Source organism: Salvelinus sp. IW2-2015, unplaced genomic scaffold (assembly GCF_002910315.2).
Source record: "Salvelinus sp. IW2-2015 unplaced genomic scaffold, ASM291031v2 Un_scaffold1213, whole genome shotgun sequence".
Classification (NCBI taxonomy): domain Eukaryota; kingdom Metazoa; phylum Chordata; class Actinopteri; order Salmoniformes; family Salmonidae; genus Salvelinus; species Salvelinus sp. IW2-2015.
In genome coordinates this window covers 95,649-116,343 of record NW_019942781.1, presented here as the reverse complement: position 1 = coordinate 116,343, position 20,695 = coordinate 95,649, and the positions used below count along the sequence as shown (strand labels likewise).

The 20,695-nt window shown below is 42.9% G+C and overlaps 1 protein-coding gene across 1 annotated transcript in view; it reads left to right on the top strand.

The window, feature by feature from the left end:
* The window catches only part of LOC112070060 (somatostatin receptor type 5-like), a 19,960-nt gene extending 1,588 nt beyond the window's left edge, over window positions 1-18,372 (top strand). The window contains exon 2 of the mRNA XM_024137468.2: window positions 15,807-18,372. Within this exon, the coding sequence (XP_023993236.1) occupies window positions 15,898-17,346 (1,449 nt within the window). The 5' untranslated portion in view covers window positions 15,807-15,897 and the 3' untranslated portion in view covers window positions 17,347-18,372. The remainder of the gene's footprint in view (window positions 1-15,806) is intronic.
* The last annotated feature ends 2,323 nt before the right edge of the window (window positions 18,373-20,695 follow it).

Genomic DNA, 20,695 nt, shown 5'->3' with positions numbered 1-20,695 from the left:
CGGTAATTTGCCCAAACCATCACCACATAATGAGTGTGCATGTGTGTGGGAGGTGCTAGATTTACATGAGTGGTGTGTGTGTGTGTGTGTGTGTGTGTGTTGTTAGTGTGTGTGTGTGTGTGTGTGTGTTGGGTGTGTGTGTGTGTGTGTGTGTGGTGTGTGTGTGTGTGTGTGTGTGTGTGATGTGTGTGTGTGTGTGTTTGTGTGTGGTGTTGGTGTGTGTGTGTGTTGTGTGTGTGTCCATACAGAACAAACACACAATGCTAGGAACTTCTGTAGATGGTCTCATGATGTTTGTTGTAATTAGAAAACAATGAATGGCTTTTATTAAGACATCATCTTGAGACTACACTGTTAGAAAAGGGTTCCAAAGGGGTTCCTTGGCTGTCTCCATAGGAGAACCATTTTCAGTTCCAGGTAGAACTGTTTTTTGTTCYAGGTAGAACTCTTTTGGTTTCCATGGAAAGTGTTCTACATGTAACCCAAAAGGGTTGTACCTGGAACCAAAAAGGGTTCGTCAAAGGATTCTCCTATGGGGACAGCCAAAGAACCCTTTTAGGTTCTAGATAGCATCTTTTTTTCTAAGAGTGTATATTATGAGTTGTCAGTAGAGCAGTGTCTTAGTGCTGTGACTGTTGGGATGGGATTTTTAGATGAAGGCAGAAATATGGAAGCAGATAAAGTATGTAAACATCTTTGCATGGCAATGACATTGACCTTGGTTCTCACGTGGTCCTGTTTGCGTTCAACACTGAAGGAGACTGATTCGAATGGTGTGTCCAAGCCATACATGGTGGTTATGTACAGATGTAGGATCTTCATTTGAGCCAGTTTGCTACAGCAGGAAAGTAATCCTGCAGCAAAAAAGAAATGTGGATTATCATGTGGATTATAGTTAATGGACATTTTTATATGGGTTGATTGATACATTTGTCATAGGGAAAATCAAGTTTGAAGTTTCAAAGTGGAAATTACAAAATGCAAAAGTATTTTTAAACCTCAAATACACTACAAGTAAAACATTTCCTGCATTGCAGTTCTCCTGCAACAGAGTGATCAAATTAAGATCCTACAACTGTATGATGGTACGTGACTTTGACCCATACCGTTGGCTGCATATTATTCAGTTACTAACATGGTACTGAATCTGTAGGGCACATGCCAACTGATTTGAGGGCTCTATGAATGTTCAGTTTAGATTTCTGTTAGGTTGCTTTAGTTTTGCATGTTGTTTAGCATATCTGATCATTATTTCATAAGAATGTGTGAGGTAGCCTGGTCCCATGCTCTTTGTGCTGTAGCCACCTAACGTTTGGCATGACAACAAGAGAGGAGTTGGCTCAAGCACAAACAAACTGGAAAACCAGGCTATGTGAGGGGTGTTGTGGGCGGAGTTTACCATGTCTGAAGGAATGGATTTATTGGCTATCTAAGTAGTGTTTCCCATACCGACTAATTAACTGATTGGCCCATACAGGTAAACAAGGCTTTTATCAAGAGGCCTGTCTGCTAGGGCTGTGTTTGGTTTACAGGTTATCTTTGCCAACAARTATCTAGACAACTTGTCACAACAGCTATGTTTTACCTCACAAGTGTGATAATTTATTTATTCGTCTTTTATGTAATATATTTTACAGTAAAAACAGATTAAGTGCCAAAATGTAAACCTAGTACTATATGTTAGGAGTGATGCAAGTGCTAGTTGGATTAGTTAGTGTGCTGTGATCACCTATCTGTCAGGAGAATCTTTTGGCCAATTTGTGCATGAATGCTTTCTGATTGGTGAAAATGTTTAGCTGTATGCTACATTTCAGGGACACTGAAGACTTTCTGTACTGATAGATACATTATTGTGTTCAGTTCCCTTATTTCCTCAAACAAAGTGGCCTCTAAATCATCAGCTTTTATTGACTCTGACAGTGGCACGACATGGAAAAACAAGATTGATATTTATGAGGCAAGAATCTTTGAGATTGCTTTCCGTTTGAAGGGCAAGATTAGATTGGGTAAAAAAATGGGCCTGATACTTAATTAAAAACTGAATGGCCCTTCTCTTTTTTTCAGAGATTTTTTGTGTTCCCTAGAGGGTCACAGCTTGCAAAAAGCGTTATCTGCAAATGCCAGCAGGCAAAAATAACAGAAAATAACAGTTCAAGGAAGCAGTGATTATACCTCCCAGGTAGCAAAGGAGGGTGTTCTACATCTAGTCATCCAATTAGTGGGACCAAATAACAGCTGAGAGTCTTCATTCCCATGGACAGCTATTATCACCATTTTATCTGAGATTCTAAGAAATAGCCCGGCTAGTCTAGTGTTCAGCAGCCATATAACACTGTGCGTATGCTTCTGGTTCAACTGCAAGTTACCCAAGTTGATGATCACTTGTGATTTATCAGGCCTTTGTTAATGACTGCAGTTATGAAGCTTATGAAATACGTAACTGAAATTATTCAAGCAAGTTCYTGCATTAAAATGTATTCTGGAGATACTTAAAAAATGTCTTATACGTCCTTTAATTGTGTACTTCTTCTTTTACCGTTGCTTGTTTTAGGTTCTTTTTAGCCATTGGTGGAGCATCAGGTACTATCTACAAACATGGTCAGCTTTTGGGGAGTGACAAGTCATTTATGAAACATTTATAAAAGTAGCTATATAGGGGCTGCAAAAGGGTTGATTAATAATTAATAAATGGTTTCTAAGCAACTACAATAATCGTCATCTGAGGTATTAGTAAGTGAATGTAGACCTACTCACATTTATAAATGTACTCATTAAGAATTCCTAAATATCCCATTCATGATATACAGTGCCTTCAGAAACTATTCATACCCCTTGACTTATTCCACATTTATATGTGTTACAGCCTGAATTCAAAATTGACTAAATTTATTTTTTTTCTCACCCATCTACACACAATACACCATAAAGACAAAGTGAAAAGATGTTTTTTGAAATATTAGCACATTTATTGAAAATGAAATACAGACATATCTCATTTACTTGAGTATTCACACCTCTGAGTCAATACTTTATAGAAGCACCTTTGGCAGTGATTACAGCTGTGAGTCTTTCTGGGTAAATCTCTAAGAGCTTTCCACACCTTGATTGTGAAACATTTGCCTATTATTCTTTTCAAAATTCTTCAAGATCTGTCAAATTGGTTGTTGATTGTTGCCAGACAACCATTTTCAGGTCTTGCCGTAGATTTTCAAGTAGATTTAGGTCAAATCTGTAACTCAGGAACATTCAATGTCTTCTTGGTAAGCAACTACAGGGTAGATTTGGCCTTTTGTTATAGGTTATTGTCATGCTGAAAGGTAAATTAATCTCCCAGTATCTGGTGGAAAGCAGACGTGGAAAGCAGACTGAACAAGCATACCCATAACATGGTGCAGCCACCACTATACTATGGAGAGTGATGTAATGTGTAATGTGTTGTATTGGATTTGCCCTAAACATAACACTTTGTACTCAGGACAAAAAGGGAATTGCTTTCCCACATGTTTTGCAGTATTACTTTAGCGCCTTGTTGCAAACAGGATGTATATACAGTATATATATATTTTTAAATTCTGTACCGGCTTTCTTCTTTTCACTCTGTCAGTTAGGTTAGTATTGTGGATTAACTACAATGTTGTTCATCCATCCTCAGTTTTCTTCTATCACAGCCATTAAACTCTGTACCTGTTTTAAAGTCACCATTGGACTCATGGTGAAATCCCTGGGTGGTTTCCTTCCTTTCCGGCAACTGAGTTAGGAAGTGACTGGGTGTATTGATACACTATCCAAAGCGTAACTAATAACTTCACCATGCGCAAAGTTGCAGTAATCCAGACGGGAGATGACAAGTGCCTGAATTAGGACCTGCGCCGCTTCCTGTGTGAGGCAGGGTCGTACTCTGCGAATGTTGTAGAGCATGAACCTACAGGAACGGTCACCGCTCTTGATTTATGTTGAAACACAGCGTTTGTCAGGATCACGCCAGGTTCTTTAGCACTCTGGGAGGACACAATGGGTTTGCAACCGTGTGGGCCCCCGTTCCATATTGATCTCGCCATCTTTACGTTGTTGACAACTCCATTGTGTCCCCTCCCCTCCCAGAGACCCCCCATCCACTACAAGCACCATTGTTTGGCTTGCCTGCCTACGCAGCCTGCACCCCGGGAACGCCACCCCTCCGTACCTCCCAGCCCGCTCCTGATCAGCCCCTGACACCCAACAAGCCGCACTTCGCGTTCAAATCCACCTCTCGCTCCGCCTCCCTACCTCTTGCGAAGACAGTCCCCTCAGCCCAGTCAAAACTCGTTCGCTGCCTGCACCCCCAACTGCTGAACAAACAACTCCCTCACGACGCACAGGTCAAGCGGAGTCATCACCACCTCCAGACACCGAAACCCCCCACCTCTTTAAGAAACCGAGGATAAAATAGAAGTAATCCCTCAACCCCCCCCCCCCCTTCTTAAAAGATTAATGCACATATTAAAGGGTTGTTCCACGGATATCATAAGTGAAGCACCAATTTGAAGTCGCTCTGGATAAGAGCGTCTGCTAAATGACTTAAATGTAATGTAATGTAATGCAAAGGGATATTCAATATCTGCCCCCCCCCCCAATCTATCAATAGGTGTCCTTCTTTGTGAAGCATTGGAAAACCTTCCTGGTCTTTGTGGTAGAATCTGTGATTGAAATTCACTACTCGACTGAAGGACCTTACCAGTGGCTTCCCTAAAAAATGTACCTAGAAAAAAACATAAAATAACTTATCTTTCGTCTCTCTGTGTTTCATAATTTTCATTCAATTCGCAAGAGGCTGAATATCTTTCACCGGAGAAAGCATCTTAGCAAGCGAAACAGTGCCCCTCTGTCTCTGTATGTGTAGGCCATCTATCCGATTCTGTCTGGTCAAAAAGTGTATGACATTGTTGCCTCCCGTAGCGTTGAATGCAAAGGAAGACAGAATTTGGCCTCCCTTGATAAAAAAAAGTATAAAATAATAGCCAATCAGTGTTGAGCTAAACTGAGTGAGTGCAACTGTGAATGGTCCTGGCGCACCAAAACAAAGTGTCAAGAGAAGCCAATTTGGATTTGGCTTCACTCAAACCACATCGAGAGCAATACATCATTAACAGAAACAACTTGAATTGTTGCATCTCATTGTGTTGTTGTCCTCCGGTCGCTAACTAGCTAGCTAAAATTGTCCCATTCCTAAATTAGCCATGGATGGGGATAAGGATTTGGACTTGTGGTTTAACCTAAATCTCCATACTGGCCAATGATTATAACGGAGATTCTGATCCAATCATAAATTCATACAGTGTGCCCCCAGCCTGTGAGGATGGAAGCTCAATATGTAGCTAGATGTAGAAGGTTAATGTTAACTAGTTAACATGGTCCATGAAAGGAAGTTAGGCTAGCGAGCATGCATTTTAGCCAGGTAGCCTAGGACATAGACGTTTCGTCAACATGAAAGAGAGGAGGATAGCATTGGCATTTCTCTACAAGTAGGGTGAATCAACACACACACATAAATCAGAACCATGGACAGCCACATCATATTTAGGTTACATTGATTAGATTCAATCATTTTTGGTATCTTTTAGTTGTCACTACATGCAATATGCTTTGTGGACTTCACCGGACAGAGGTTGCTCTCCGGTTTTGTGATGAAACAAAAGTTGGGTTGAATTTATTCTGCCACTGTGTCCTCTTATTGTCTAGGTCTTAGGCCTYTATATCACGGCCGCAAGGCATACTGTATGAACTAACAGGTTATAGAGCAAACAACACAATTATCACAACACATAGGTTGTAATATGCCTTTTTTTCTGGCTTGGCTTCCCTAGTGATTTTACCCACCCACTGCTACTGGACCTTAGAGATGATTATATGTGTGGGGTAGAGACATGCGGTAGTCATTCAAAAATCATGGTAAACACTATTATTGTACACAGAGTGAGTCCATGCAACTTATTATGTGACTTGTTAAGCACATGTTTACTCCTGAATTTATTTAGGCTTGCTATAACAAAGGGGTTGAATACATTTTGACTGAAGACATTTCAGCTGTTCATTTGTAAATCATTTATAAAAATGTCTAAAAACATAATTCCACTTTAACATTATGGGGTATTGTGTGTAGGCCAGTGAAAATAAATCTGAATTGAATCCATTTTTAATTCAGGCTGTAACACAACAAAATGTGGAAAAAGTCAAGGGGTGTGAATACTTTCTGAAGGCACTATATATAAATACATTTAGAAATATCAAACCATTAGTCAGCCATTAACAAATGCCTTATAAATCATCTTATGAGTTGATAATAATTTCTTTATAACTGTTTTATAAGTACAATAGTAGAACATTATTAATCATTTACAAATTGTGAATATAAATTACTCTTTAGAGATTGCTTACTGACATTTACAAATGTAGGAACAATGATTAATAAATGGTAAACTCTTTTTAAACTGTTTATAAATGATTAATTGAGGGATCTTTATCTCGATGAACTTCATGTTGTATCCATTATCTCAGATGGGCAAAGAGGAGAAATGACAGAAAGTGCTCAGCATTGAGTCAAGGCCCTCGACCAATCGAAGAGCATCAAAATAGACTGSCATCAAAGGCTGTGACACCTGTATCAAAGAGCATGACGAAGCCAAGAGCAGGACTGGGTGGCAGTTGTCAAAAAACATTGGATTGCTGTTGTTTTTTGTTGTTATTGTCGTCCCATTTATATCATGCCCAAGAAAACGAGAGCACTCCCTGTCCCTCAATAACCTTGCCATAGCAACATATCCTCATGACAGTGAAATGAAAGCGCCTATGGAAACATTTTTAAAAAACACACTCAGTTGCCAGTTTATTAGGTACACCACCCCATTCACTAAAATGGTTTGCTCCTACAGACAGTGAGTCACGTGGCCATGGCTTGCTATATAAACCATGCAGACAGGCATCGAGGCATTCAGTTACTGTTCTACTGAACGTTAGAATGGGAAAAACTAGTGATCTAAGCAACTTTGAGCGTGGTATCATTCCAAGATGGCGTAGCAGTCAGGCGTCTTTGTCTTCGTCCTGTCGTGTCATGTGTATATATCTTTTTCCTTCGCATTTTCTTCGCATATATTTAGTATATATTTTTTAAAGATTTTTTAACCTCAACTCCAACATTGGATTGCTGCAACCCGCCTCACCCAATGTGGTATGGATCAGCTATTTTCTTTACTTTAGAACCATAACCCCCAACAGAAGCTAGCCAGCTAACTAGCTACTAGCTAGTAGTCAGCTAGCCACTGCTAGCGGTCATCAGCTAACCTTAAGCTAGTCTGCACAGCTCCTGCCAGTCTGCACAGAGCGATTCAACTCAGAGCATACTGAACCCTTTTTCCCCACATCTCCAGATTCCAAACACAAGCTCTGAACCTTTTCACCTGGATCATCACAGCTAGCTAGCTGCTATCCGAGTTGCTACTCCTGGCTAACGTCTCTGTCCCGAAGCAAGCACCAATTAGCCTAGACTTGCTAGGCCCATCTCCCGGCTAGGCCCATCTCCCGGCTAGCTGAAGAGGTCCATCAGCCAATTTTCTTGGGCTACAATACCTATTTTTTCTTGGGCTACAATACCTATTTGGACCCTTTTACTACACGGAGCCCTGCCAATCCATCATGACTGGTCTGCCGACGTAACCGCCCGAGGGAGCTTCAACTGACTCTTCTGTCGCGACGTCCCCTTAACGGGATTGCAGCCATAAAAGGTTAACAGGATCGATATGACAACAGCCAGTCGAAGTGCAGGGCGCCAAATTCAAAAAACAGAAATCTCATAATTAAAATTCCTCAGACATTCATGTGTCTTATATCATTTTAAAGGTAATATTGTTGTTAATCCCACCAAAGTGTCAGATTTCAAATAGGCTTTTCAGCGAAAGCACTACAAACGATTATGTTAGGTCACCACAAAACCACAATAACCACATCCATTTTATCCAGCTAAAGATAGCTTTCACAAAAACCAGAATAGAGATAAAATTAATCACTAACCTTCGATTATTTTCATCAGATGACACTCATAGGACTTCATGTTACACAATACATGCATGTTTTGTTTGATTAAGTTCATATTTATATCAAAAAATCTGAGTTTACATTGAGGCGTTAGATTCACTAGTGGCAAAAACATCAAGTGACTTTGCATAGCCACATCGTTTCAACAGAAATACTCATCATAAATATAGATGATAATACAAGTTATACATGGAATTATAGATATACCTCTCCTTAATGCAACCGCTGTGTCAGATTTCAAAAAAACTTTACGGAAAAATAAACCATGCAATAATCTGAGACGGAGCTCAGATGAATAGCCAAATTAGCCGCCATGTTGGACTCAACAGAAACCAGAAAATACATGATAAATGTTTCCTTACCTTTGATGAATTTGTCAGAATGCAGTCCTAGGTATCCCAGGTCCACAATAAATGCTTGATTTGTTTGTTAATGTCCGTTATTTATGTCAAATTAGCTACTTTCGAATTGTTTACCAAACATCCTAACCAAAGTCTCAAAGCGCGACCACTATAACGTGACGAAATGTCCAAACGTTCCGTTACAGTCAGTAGAAACATGTCAAACGATGTACTGAATCAATCTTTAGAATGTTGTTAACATACATCTTGAATAACGTTCCAACCGGAGAATTACATCGACTTCAATTGAGAGATGGAACGGAGCTGCCTCTCACGTGAACGCGCGTGTTGAATGCATGGTCACCTCATGACAGTGATTACTAATTTCTGTCTCCTTCGACCCCCCTTCACATTAGAGTCATCAGACTTAGTTCTATTGACTGTTGACATCTAGTGGAAGCCGTAGGAAGTGAAACCCCATCCATATCTCTCTGTATTTTCAATGAGAGCTTGGTTGAAAATATGGCACCCCCAGAAAAAATCCAAACAGGAAGTGGAACTTCTCAGGTTTTTGCCTGCCATATGAGTTCTGTTAATATCACAGACATAATTCAAACAGTTTTAGAAACTTTAGAGTGTTTTCTATCCAATACTAATAATAATATGCATATATTAGTAACTGGGACTGAGGAGCAGGCCGTTTACTCTGGGCACCTTTCGTCCACGCTACTCAATACTGCCCCTGCAGCCATAAGAAGTTAAGGCCCTTCTGCTAGCCTGCTAGCCCCGGCCCGCTAGCTGTCTGAATCGCCGTGTCTCCAGCCCACCTAGCTACTCACTAGACCCCATGACCACTCGGTTACACATGCCTCTCCCTAATGTCAATATGCCTTGTCCCTTGCTGTTTTGGTTAGTGATTATTGTCTTATTTTACTGTCGAGCCTCCAGCCCTGCTCAGTATGCCTTAGCTAACCCTTTTGTTCCACCTCCCACACACACGATGACCTCACCTGGTTTAAATGGTGTCTCTAGAGACAATACCTCTCTCATCGTCACTCAATGCCTAGGTTTACCTCCACTGTATTCACATCCTACCATACTGTCTGTACATTATCCCTTGAATCTATTCTTCCGTGCCCAGAAACCTGCTCCTTTTACTCTCTGTTCTGAATGCACTAGACTACCAGTTTTTATAGCCTTTAGCCGTACCCTTATCCTACTCCTCCTATGATCCTCTGGTGATGTAGAGGTTAATCCAGGCCCTGCAGTGCCTAGCTCCACTCCCATTACCCAGGCGCTCTCATTTGTTGACTTCTGTAACCGTAAAAGCCTTGGTTTCATGCATGTTAACATTAGAAGCCTTTATTCACTGCTTTAGCACACTCTGCCAACCCGGATGTCCTAGCCATGTCTGAATGCTGGCTTAGGAAAGCCACCAAAACCCTGAAATTTCCATTCTTAACTTAGGAACCAATATACACAGGCAGTTAGGCAAGCAAAGGCTAGCTTTTTCAAACAGAAATTTGCATCCTGTACCACAAACTCCAAAAAGTTCTGGGACACTGTAAAGTCCATGGAGAATAAGAGCACCTCCTCCCAGCTACCCACTGCACTGAGGATAGGAAACACTGTCACCACTGATAAATCCACTATAATTAAGAATTTCAATAAGCATTTTTCTACGGCTGGCCATGCTTTCCACCTGGCTATCCCTACCCCGGTCAACAGCCCTGCCCACCCCATAGCAACTTGCCCAAGCCTCCCCCATTTTCCCTTCACCCAAATCCAGATAGCTGATGTTCTGAAAAATCTGCAAAACATGGACCCCTACAAATCAGCCGGGCTAGACAATCTGTACCCTCTCTTTCTAAAAGTATCTGCTGCAATTGTTGCAACCCCTATTACCAGCCTGTTCAACCTCTCTTTCGTATCGTCTGAGATCCCCAAAGATTGGAAAGCTGCCGCGGTCAAACACTCTAGACCCAAACTGTGACAGACCTATATCTATCCTACCATGCCTTTCTATGGTCTTCGAAAGCCAAATTAACAAACAGATCACCGACCATTTCGAATCCCACCGTACCGTCTCTGGCTATAAAATCTGGTTTCCGAGCTGGTCATGGGTGCACCTCAGCCACGCTCAAGGTACTAAACAATATTATAACCATCGATAAGAGACAATACTGTGCAGCTATATTCATCAACCTGGCCAAGGCTGTCGACTCTGTCAATCACCACATTCTTATAGGCAGACTCAACAGCCTTGGTTTCTCAAATGACTGCCTCGCCTGGTTCACCAACTACTTCTCAGACAGAGTTCAGTGTGTCAAATCGGAGGGCCTGTTGTCCGGACCTCTGGCAGTCTCTATGGGGGTGCCACAGGGTTCAATTCTCTGTATACATCAATGATGTCGCTCTTGCTGCTGGTGATTCTCTGATCCACCTCTACGCAGACAACACCATTCTGTATACATCTGGCCCTTCTTTGGACACTGTGTGAACTAACCTCCAGACGAGCTTCAATGCCATACAACTCTCCTTCCGTGGCCTCCAACTGCTCTTAAATGCAAGTAAAACTAAATGCATGCTCTTCAACCGATTGCTGCCCGCACCTGCCTGCCCTTCCAGCATCACTACTCTGGACGGTTCTGACTTAGAATATGTGGACAACTACAAATACATAGGTGTCTGGTTATATTGTAAACTCTCCTTCCAGACTCACATTAAGCATCTCCAATCCAAAATCAAATCTAGAATCGGCTTCTTATTTCGCAACAAAGCATCCTTCACTCTGCTGCCAAACATACCCTCGTAAAACGGACTATCCTACCGATCCTTGACTTTGGCGATGTAATTTACAAAATAGCATCCAACACTCTACTCAGCAAATTGGATGCAGTCTATCACAGTGCCATCCGTTTTGTCACCAAAGCACTATATACTACCCACCACTGCGACCTGTATGCTCTCGTTGGCTGGCCCTCGCTTCATATTCGTCGCCAAACCCACTGGCTCCAGGTCATCTATAAGTCCTTGCTAGGTAAAGCCCCGCCTTATCTCAGCTCACTGGTCACCATAGCAGCACCCACCCATAGCACGCGCTCCAGCAGGTATATTTCACTGGTCACAAAGCCAATTCCTCTTTTGGCCGCCTTTCCTTCCAGTTCTCTGCTGCCAATGGTTGGAACGAATTGCAAAAATCACTGAAGCTAGAGACTCATATCTCCCTCTCTAACTTTAAGCACCAGCTGTCAGAGCAGCTCACAGATCACTGCACCTGTACATAGCCCATCTGTAAATAGCCCATCCAACTACCTCATCCCCATACTGTTATTTCTTTTTTTTTCTCCTTTCCCCAGTATCTCTACTTGCCCATTCATCCTCTGCACATCTATCACTCCAGTGTTTATTTGCTAAATTGTAATTATTTTGCCACTATGGCCTATTTATTGCCTTACCTCGCTCATCTTACCTCATTTGCACACACTGCATATATACTTTTCTATTGTGTTATTGACTGTATGTTTGTTTATTCCATGTGTAACTCCGTGTTATTGTTTGTGTCTCACTACTTTGCTTTATCTTGGCCAGGTCGCAGTTGTAAATGAGAACTTGTTCTCAACTGGCCTACCTGGTTAAATAAAGGTGAAATAAAAATGTTAATTAAAGTATGATCGTCGGTGCCAGGCGCGCCAAATCCAGTATCTCAGAAGCAGTCGCCCTTCTGGGCTTTTCACGCACAAGAGTGTCTATGGTTTACAGAGAATGGTGCGACACACAAAAAACATCAAGTCAGCGGCAGTCCTGTGGGTAAAAACAGCACATTGATGAGAGGTCAAAGGAGAATGGCAAGCTAACAGACGGGCCACAAACTGGCAAATAACGGTGCAGTACAACAGTGCTGTGTATCTCGAAATGCACATTTTGTCCATCCTTGTCACGGATGGGCTATTGCAGCAGACAACCACACCGGGTTCCACACCTATCAGCTAAAAACGAAGCGACTCCAGTGGGCACGCTATCACAAACACTGGACCATTGAGGAGTGGAAAAACATTGCCTGTTCCGACAAATCCCAGAATTTGGTGTAAGCAGCATGAGTCCATGGCCTCATCCTGCCTGTTGTCAACTGTACATGCTGGTGGCGGTGGTGTGGTATGGGGAATGTTTTCCTGGCACACGTTAGGTCCCTCGATATCAATTGAGCAATGTTTCCATGCCCCAAATAATTCAGGATGTTCTGGAGGCAAAGGGGGGTTAGACCCAGTACTAGATGGGTGTACCCAATAAACCATGTATGATCATGTGCATTAGTGATCATCTTTAAGAGGCATGTGTCTTCTGTTCTTCCCAGCTATGGAACACAATTGATCTGGCTAAGAGGGCTGATTACGTGGATGCAGCTCTGAAGTACTCACTTAGCTTTTATGTCTCTTTTCCCATCGCAGCTCCGCACTGCTGCACTGACTGGCCAGACTCATTCAGAAATATTTGTTCGCTGGACAAATGGCTCCCGAGTGGCAGTAAAAGAGAATGACATTGATTAAAAGACGTGTGTGTTCTGCATTCATACTATATTCCTGCCTTCCCCATGGTACCCTGACCAGCTCATAACCCCAATTTGTAAATGTAATACTTTTAAAAATGTATTTTAAGGCTGGCCCACAGGTCCTGAGCTGCTCTTCTCTGTGCAGAGAAGAGAAATGCTAGAGATAAGAGAGAGCCTTCAGAGAAAAACTGTCCCATCGTGCAAAGACCATTCCACTAACAATATGTTAATAACTGAAGGAAATCAAGGCATTAGTGGCAATGTTATGTTCATAACCCAAGAATAAAGATAAATGCAATGGCTTCCCTCTCTTCTCCATGTGCAGCTGAAGACTTCAGAGCGTGATCTTGTTAGCCTGTCATGTGTGCCCTTTATTTGGTTCTGTTTGATTTATGGCAGCAATCCCAACGCATTCCTTCTCCCTGGTGTCTCCGCAGCTCGGGGAAACCAGCACCAATGTTGGAGGATGGTAAATGTATGCACCTCGCATGAAAATAATCAAACAATTTAGAATATAGAAATTGTGCGATGGAGGAAAATGCTCTTAGTCAAAATGAAACATTTAAGAAATATACACTGAGTGTACAAAACATTAAGAACAACTTCCTAATATTGAGTTGCATCCCCCCTTTTGCCCTCCGAACAGCCTCAATTCATCGGGGCATGGACTCTACAAGGTGTCGAAAGTGAATGGATGTCCTTTATGTGGTGGACCATTCTTGATACACACGGGAAACTGTTGAGCATGAAAAACCCAGCAGCGTTGGAGTGGATTTAACAAGTGACACAATAAAGGATCACAGCTTTCACCTGGATTCACCTGATCAGTCTGTCCTAATGTTTTGTACACTCAGTATATATACTGTATAATATTTCTCTTCAACCCTTAAAACATCTGTTTATCTCTCACGTTCCTTTGCCAGTACATTTTCACAGTTGGTCTTTCTTCATGTAGCTCAGATCAGAACCTGAGCGTCAGTGAGGTGGAAAGCCTGCTTTGAATCTGCTTCACCTCAGCTTCCAGATTTTGAAGTGATGATAACCTTTTAGTGAACTGAGGAAACAGTCGGAGTGTTTGATGAACCCTATCAATGAGCTCAGCTCACGTCTGTGCTATTATAAGTATAGTTTTGATTTTCCTGAAAAAAATTCATTAAATTACATTTCCGAAAACAGAGAAAATATTATTATGCATATTTCATGGGACAGAAACGAATAGATTTGAAAACCATGATAATATGCAAAATGGTATTACATTTAACTGTGGTGATAGATATGACATGTTCTAACCCACTTGGTACAGATGTCCGTTCAACTACTATTTTTTATGTATATTTGGTTGAATTGTCAACTAATGTGAAGTCAACGTGAAATCAAAAAGAAATTGCACCATGACGTTGGATTTACATTAAAAGTTTGGTGAAAAAAAGACAAAATTCCCTGACGTTGATGCTTTTTGCAAATCCAATCAGTTTTCCACATTGATTCAACATCATCACATGTATTTATTTTTTATGATGTGGAWACAACCTTGATTCAACCAGTTTTTGCCCAGTGGGAAGTCCCTAGAATTCATGTGTATGTGTCCATTTTGTAGTTCAGTACATCCATTGCTGACCAAATACCTCTCTTGTAATGACGGTACCTATGACACAGGACCAAGTACCAAGGGACAAAGGATGACCTGCTTGACCCAGGTCGTTATGTTAAATCAATACATAATCTTCTTTTTAATTAAAAAAACAAGTCACATTTTTGGAAGTGATTTAAAACTATATACATTGCTGTTACAGCTTCTTAGCATAAAGAGATGAATCCACGGTCATTCCTTTCTGTGTTTTCATGGGATCTACACAGTATGATGGAAGGAGGTAGATAGAGAGAGAGAAAGCCAGGTGTTAATTTGTTCCAGAACCCCTACACGTCATCAGTAGTGGATATTTACCCAGCGTGGCATTGCGACTCCACAGCTAGATACYAAAAGGGCCCTCCAAAGCCTTTGAGCTTACCTGAGCTTTCTCCCGTCTCACATTAACTGTGCACACATACACACACARTCCATATTTACATTCACACAAGTACATACACACCGATGACAGCATATGTGTTGGCAGAAGAGCTACACACAGTGGTCTGTGGCGCACCAGAGTACCTAGTTACCAATAAAATGTCAATGATTAGCCCCAGCAGTGGCTGTTTGTGGGAACACACTCTGTTTAATTTGTCTGAGGGGTCAATAGCCACAAAGAGAAGTCAAACACAGGTGTTGCGATCTGGTTCATTTCTCTCCATGCCCTCACTCCTTGTCTGGCCTTAATTATTTCCTGTCTGACTCATGCTGGGCTGCGTACCTAGTGACATCCCGTTTGGGTGTCCTTTTTCATAATTTCATACTTATCATTTAATTTAACCTCCACCACCTGCTGCTCTTTTTTGTTTTGTTTCATCTTCCACTGTCATTGTTTCCCCAGCTCTTCATTTGTCTTGAGACTTGTTTTAACAACAGCTTTTCACACAGCCAGACACTGATGTCTTCTTCTCTCATGTACCTCATGCTTCTGGGAATTTACCAAACAAGGCTTTCACCTGAATGAAGTGCAAGAACACAATTAAAGCTGTTTGGAAAACCCTCAATGATGTATTGTCTGGCTACTATTGTGCCTTGGCCCTGAAAGAGCCCATAACAGGCATAACAGACATAAAGCCGCTGTCAAGTCTGTCACATCCCTTTTAAGGTCCCTTTTAATTTGTGTCTCTCCTTCTCTCCATTGAGCTACAGATGCTTCTCAATAAAAGATGAGATATGAAAGATCTCCTCAGTTTAATAAGTCTTTCTGGTCTCTCCACAGGACAGATGGGTGGGAGTTGAGAGAGACAGACAGACATCCCCCTGCTCCTCCATCTCTCCTGCCTGGACTTCTGCTCACCGCCCCCTCAGAGATGTCGGAGGACATGTGGGAGAACAGAACAGTCCCCAGCTCTTACCCCGACCTCCCCCTGTCTTTGCTACTATGCAACGACACCCTCCTCAATGACACCCTCCTCAACGACACCCTCTTCAACTGTATCAACTCCACCAACATTCCAGAGATGCCATTAGGACCCAGTGTAGCAGGGGTCCTCATCCCACTCATCTACATCATCGTCTGTGTCATCGGCCTTGGCGGGAACAGCCTGGTCATCCACATTGTGCTGCACTACTCCAAGACGGAGTCTGTGACTAACATCTACATCCTGAACCTGGCCATCGCTGATGAGCTCTTCATGCTGGGCCTGCCCTTCCTGGCTGTCCAGAACACCCTCCAGTTTTGGCCCTTTGGCTCCTTTATGTGCCGCCTGGTCATGACCGTGGACTCCATCAACCAATTCACCTCCATCTTCTGCCTGACCGTCATGAGCATTGACCGCTACCTGGCAGTGGTCCATCCCATACGCTCCTCCAAGTGGCGGCGGCCCCAGGTCGCCAAGGTGGTCAACGGCACAGTGTGGGCCATCTCCTTCCTGGTGGTCCTGCCTGTGGTAATCTTCGCCAACGTCCACAAGACMGGCGGCACCTGCAATATCTCCTGGCCTCGGCCGGCCGACATTTGGCGGGCGGCTTTTATCATCTACACGTCCACAGTGGGTTTCTTCTGCCCACTCCTCATCATCTGCCTCTGCTACCTGCTCATCGTCTTCAAGATCCGCAGCTCTGGCAAGAAGGTCCACGCCACGTCCACCAAGCGCAGGAAGTCCGAGCGCAAGGTGACGCGCATGGTGGTGATCGTGGTGGCCGTGTTTGTCTTCTGCTGGTTGCCCTTCTACGCCCTCAACATTCTCAACCTGCTGGTGTCTCTGCCATCAGAGTACCCGGGCCTCTACTACTTTGTTGTGGTAATGGGTTACGCCAACAGCTGCGCCAACCCCATCGTCTACGGCTTCCTGTCAGAAAACTTTAAGCGGGGCTTCCGCAAGGCCCTGTGTCGCTCCTCACGCAAGGTGGAGAGCCACGACCTGACAGAGCGCCAGCAGCAGCAGGAGGAGAGAGGTAGGGTGCTGAAGCCCCGAGAGAGCTTGAGGAGAGTCGTACGAGATGAGGAGGAGGAAGAGGATGATGATGAAGACAGGGAGGACGTCACAGAGATGACGGAGATCTGTAGGATCGCCCAGAATGGGAACGAACATCCTGAGAGTTCCCAGGCCCTGTTAACACCCAAGGCACCAGCTCCAGGGGCATCTGAGCATGTGGCATCCCCAGAAAGGAAAGCCAAAGCTGGTGACATTGGTGGGAAAGGCCCAAGCTTGGGGCCTCCAGCATCCCTGCATAATGGACACACAAATGGGAGTGTCAAACCACTGCCAGAGGAGCCAGTGGAGAAGAACACCTCACTGGAGATAAGCTACCTATAATGTAAATTAACTGTCTCTGAAGTCAGTTACCTGATGAAACTTGCATTAATATTTTGTAGCATTCATGTAATGTCTATGGAAAAAGTGTGGCTAAAGTGTGGCTCTATTTAAATGTACAGCGCTATACACATATAGAGAAGAGAAGCACTCTGCAAGGCCATAGCACCTTTCATAATGTTTTTGCTACATTTCTGATCAATGGGCTGAGAGCGTTTGAACTCTGCATCAAGCCAATGGAATTTGTGTTTCAATGACTTGATACTGCCTGTAAAACGGTGTACATACTAGGTTGTTTCTGAAGACATTTGTACAATTTCAATCTGTGTTTATATGTTTTCCCACATGATCACTGTATGTACATAATGTATGTGCCTTTTTCCAAACTTATCTGACATATCTGATTGTAATTGTATTACATTTTTACTGCACAATGTGACAATCAATTATATATAGATGAATGTAGCGTCACTTTTATATCCTAGTCATTCACCTCGCTACACCTTAGCTGGAGGAACAGAGGACAGAAGGAAAAGAAAGCACCTTCTATTCCATGCCAACAGAATGGTCCTACACTCTTAGAACAAGGGTTCCAAAAAGGTTCCAAAAGGGTTCTTTGGCTGTAGATAGCACCTCTTTTTCTAAGACTGTACCACTTGTTTGTTTAGATTGTTGAGGACTGGGGGGTGCACAATCAGAGGAGGAAACAGGTGCCCTGATTGGCKTAAAATCACACGGTGGTTGTAGATTTTGAGGGTTTATTTTGCTTGTGTGTTGTGAGCCGTGGTTGTGTTTGTACTGCTGCTATATGGGGGAAGAAAAGGGCTCTGGAAAGAGTTGGCAACTTGGCATCCGGTGACAGTGTCTCATGTTACTGAATATCAAGGTGGAATATCTGGTGACAGTGTCTCATGTTACTGAATATCAAGGTGGAATATCTGGTGACAGTGGTCTCATGTTTACTGAATATCAAGGTGGAATATCTGGTGACAGTGTCTCATGTTACTGATATCAAGGTGGAATATCTGGTGACAGTTGTCTCATGTTACTGAATATCAAGGTGGAATAATCTGGGTGACAGTGTCTCATGTTACTGAATATCAAGGTGGAATATCTGGTGACAGTGTCTCATGTTACTGAATATCAAGGTGGAATATCTGGTGAGTGTTCAATTTGCTTGAGGGCATACCAAGGTTGCACATATCTGATTGTTGTTGTGTTGTTGTTCAACACTTGACCCTCTGGTTTCTGTAACTCAGCCTATATAGTATTCCATTTGAAAGGTCAAGGAACATCAGAGTTCCTATACACTGATTGTTTCTTTTAAGAATGACTTTTTCCTTTTCTTTTGAATGCTATCTGGCAGCTATGACAGGGGAGCCACATTGGAGGCATTGAGGTTGAACAGACAGAGGATATGAGAATATAGACAGATAAGATATGAGCATGAATGGCTGAAATCACGACATTGTGGGGATGGTATCTACAATATCTGACACCTAGGTGATTCATATGACTAAATGTGTAATACATGTATTTGTTTTATCATAGATATTTACTTGGATAACAAAAGGAGCGCAGAATGTAAAAATAGTGGATGTTCTCTTTAGAGGTCTAGTTCATCAGGGGAAAAGACTACTGTAAATCATGCACAGACCAAGCCATGAAAAAGAAACTGGTACTGTAGGTGCACACAGAATATGCATTATTAGACCGTTACACCAGAGTTATCATAAAGCCACAAACCCTCATAAACCAATTTGCCCAGTGGAGTGGAAGGCATTAGGTGAAACCACACTGACCAACACATAAAGTGCCTCAATATATTGTTACACTCCACCAACATTGTTGACTCTTGTGTCCCTTTCACTGCATTCAATGATACAAATAGCAGTGTATTGTAGAAAGCAGTTAACTCACTTGAACAATGCTACCTGATCCATGATAAACCAATTTCCTCTGCCACCGCCGCCGCTGCCACACTCCCACACACACACTCTCTCTCACACAGCTGCATTAAGAGGTGTGAAAACATCATTAAAGGCTTATGAAAAGTGAATTGTTTCACTAATGCCATGCTTGCAGTTCTGCTGTGCAGACTTGTGACAAGCAGCATAGTGTGAAGTGTTGTATAATTGCCACTTTCCTGTAAAATATACACTTGTTTACTCGTGCTTGAGTTGTGTACGGGATTATTCTACCATATGTGATTTTTGTTTCCCACTTTTTGTGTGATCTTTCCTCAGTGAAAATCAGCGCAGTGCTTATTGTAGATGGAGGGGAGGCAAGCAGCTGACCACCTGATTGGTCGACGGGTGGTATCTTTATGAATCTGTGTGATTCATTGCCCGCTCTCTCCACCCACAGACGCCCACCTAAGTATGATATGGGCACACAAAGAAGCAAACAGAATCGCGGGTGACTCTGATAACACTGATATTATTCACTCTTTTTGGCAGTGGCTACTATGGAAACACTATGTAAACAGTGCCTGTAGCGCAAGGGTAAGAACACAACAGAGCCCTGAAAGTCAGAGAATAGGCATAGTATTTATCTAATCCAGATGTGCTATTTGGTTTGGGATTAAATCTCTCAATCCAAGGSCAACACACATGCATTGACATGTTCTCAGCTAACTATCCGTAGAGGATCATTCTGTGGCGTGGCCATTGCGTTCCAATGGGCCATGCCAAAACACCATCAGTGTTATTGTGCCTCTTTTTTTGATGATGTCTCAAGCATCTCATTGTGCCAATGCAATCTGACAGTTTAAGCATTGCTCAAAGAGACAACTGGYGGATAACAAGTAGATGGTTTGCTGATGGTTTGTGGGAGAAGGGACTGTTCTAGCAGATGAGGTGTGGGAGAAGGGACTGTTCTGGCAGATGAGGTGTGGGAGAAGGGACTGTTCTAGCAGATGAGGTTGAGGGAACGAAGGGACTGTTCTGGCAGATGAGGTTGAGGAAGAAGGGACTGTTTCTATGCAGATGAGGTGAGGAGAGGGACTGTTCTACGCAGATGGGTGTGGGAGAAGGGCTGTTCTCGCAGATAGGTGAGGGAGAAAGGGACTGTTCTGGCAGATGAGGTAGGGAGAAGGGACTGTTCTGCAGATGAGGTCGAAGGAGATTAGTGGACTGTCTAGCGATGAGGTGTGGGAGAAGCGTCTGTTCTGGCAAATGAGTTGTGAGGGAGAAGGGACTGTTCTAGTTGAGATGAGGTGTGGGAGAAGGGACTGTTCTGGCAGGATGATGGTGTGGGAAAAGGGACTGTTCTGCGCTGAGGTGTGGGGAGAAGGGACTGTTTCTGGCAGATGAGGTGTGGGAGAAGGGACTGTTTCTAGCAGATGAGGTGG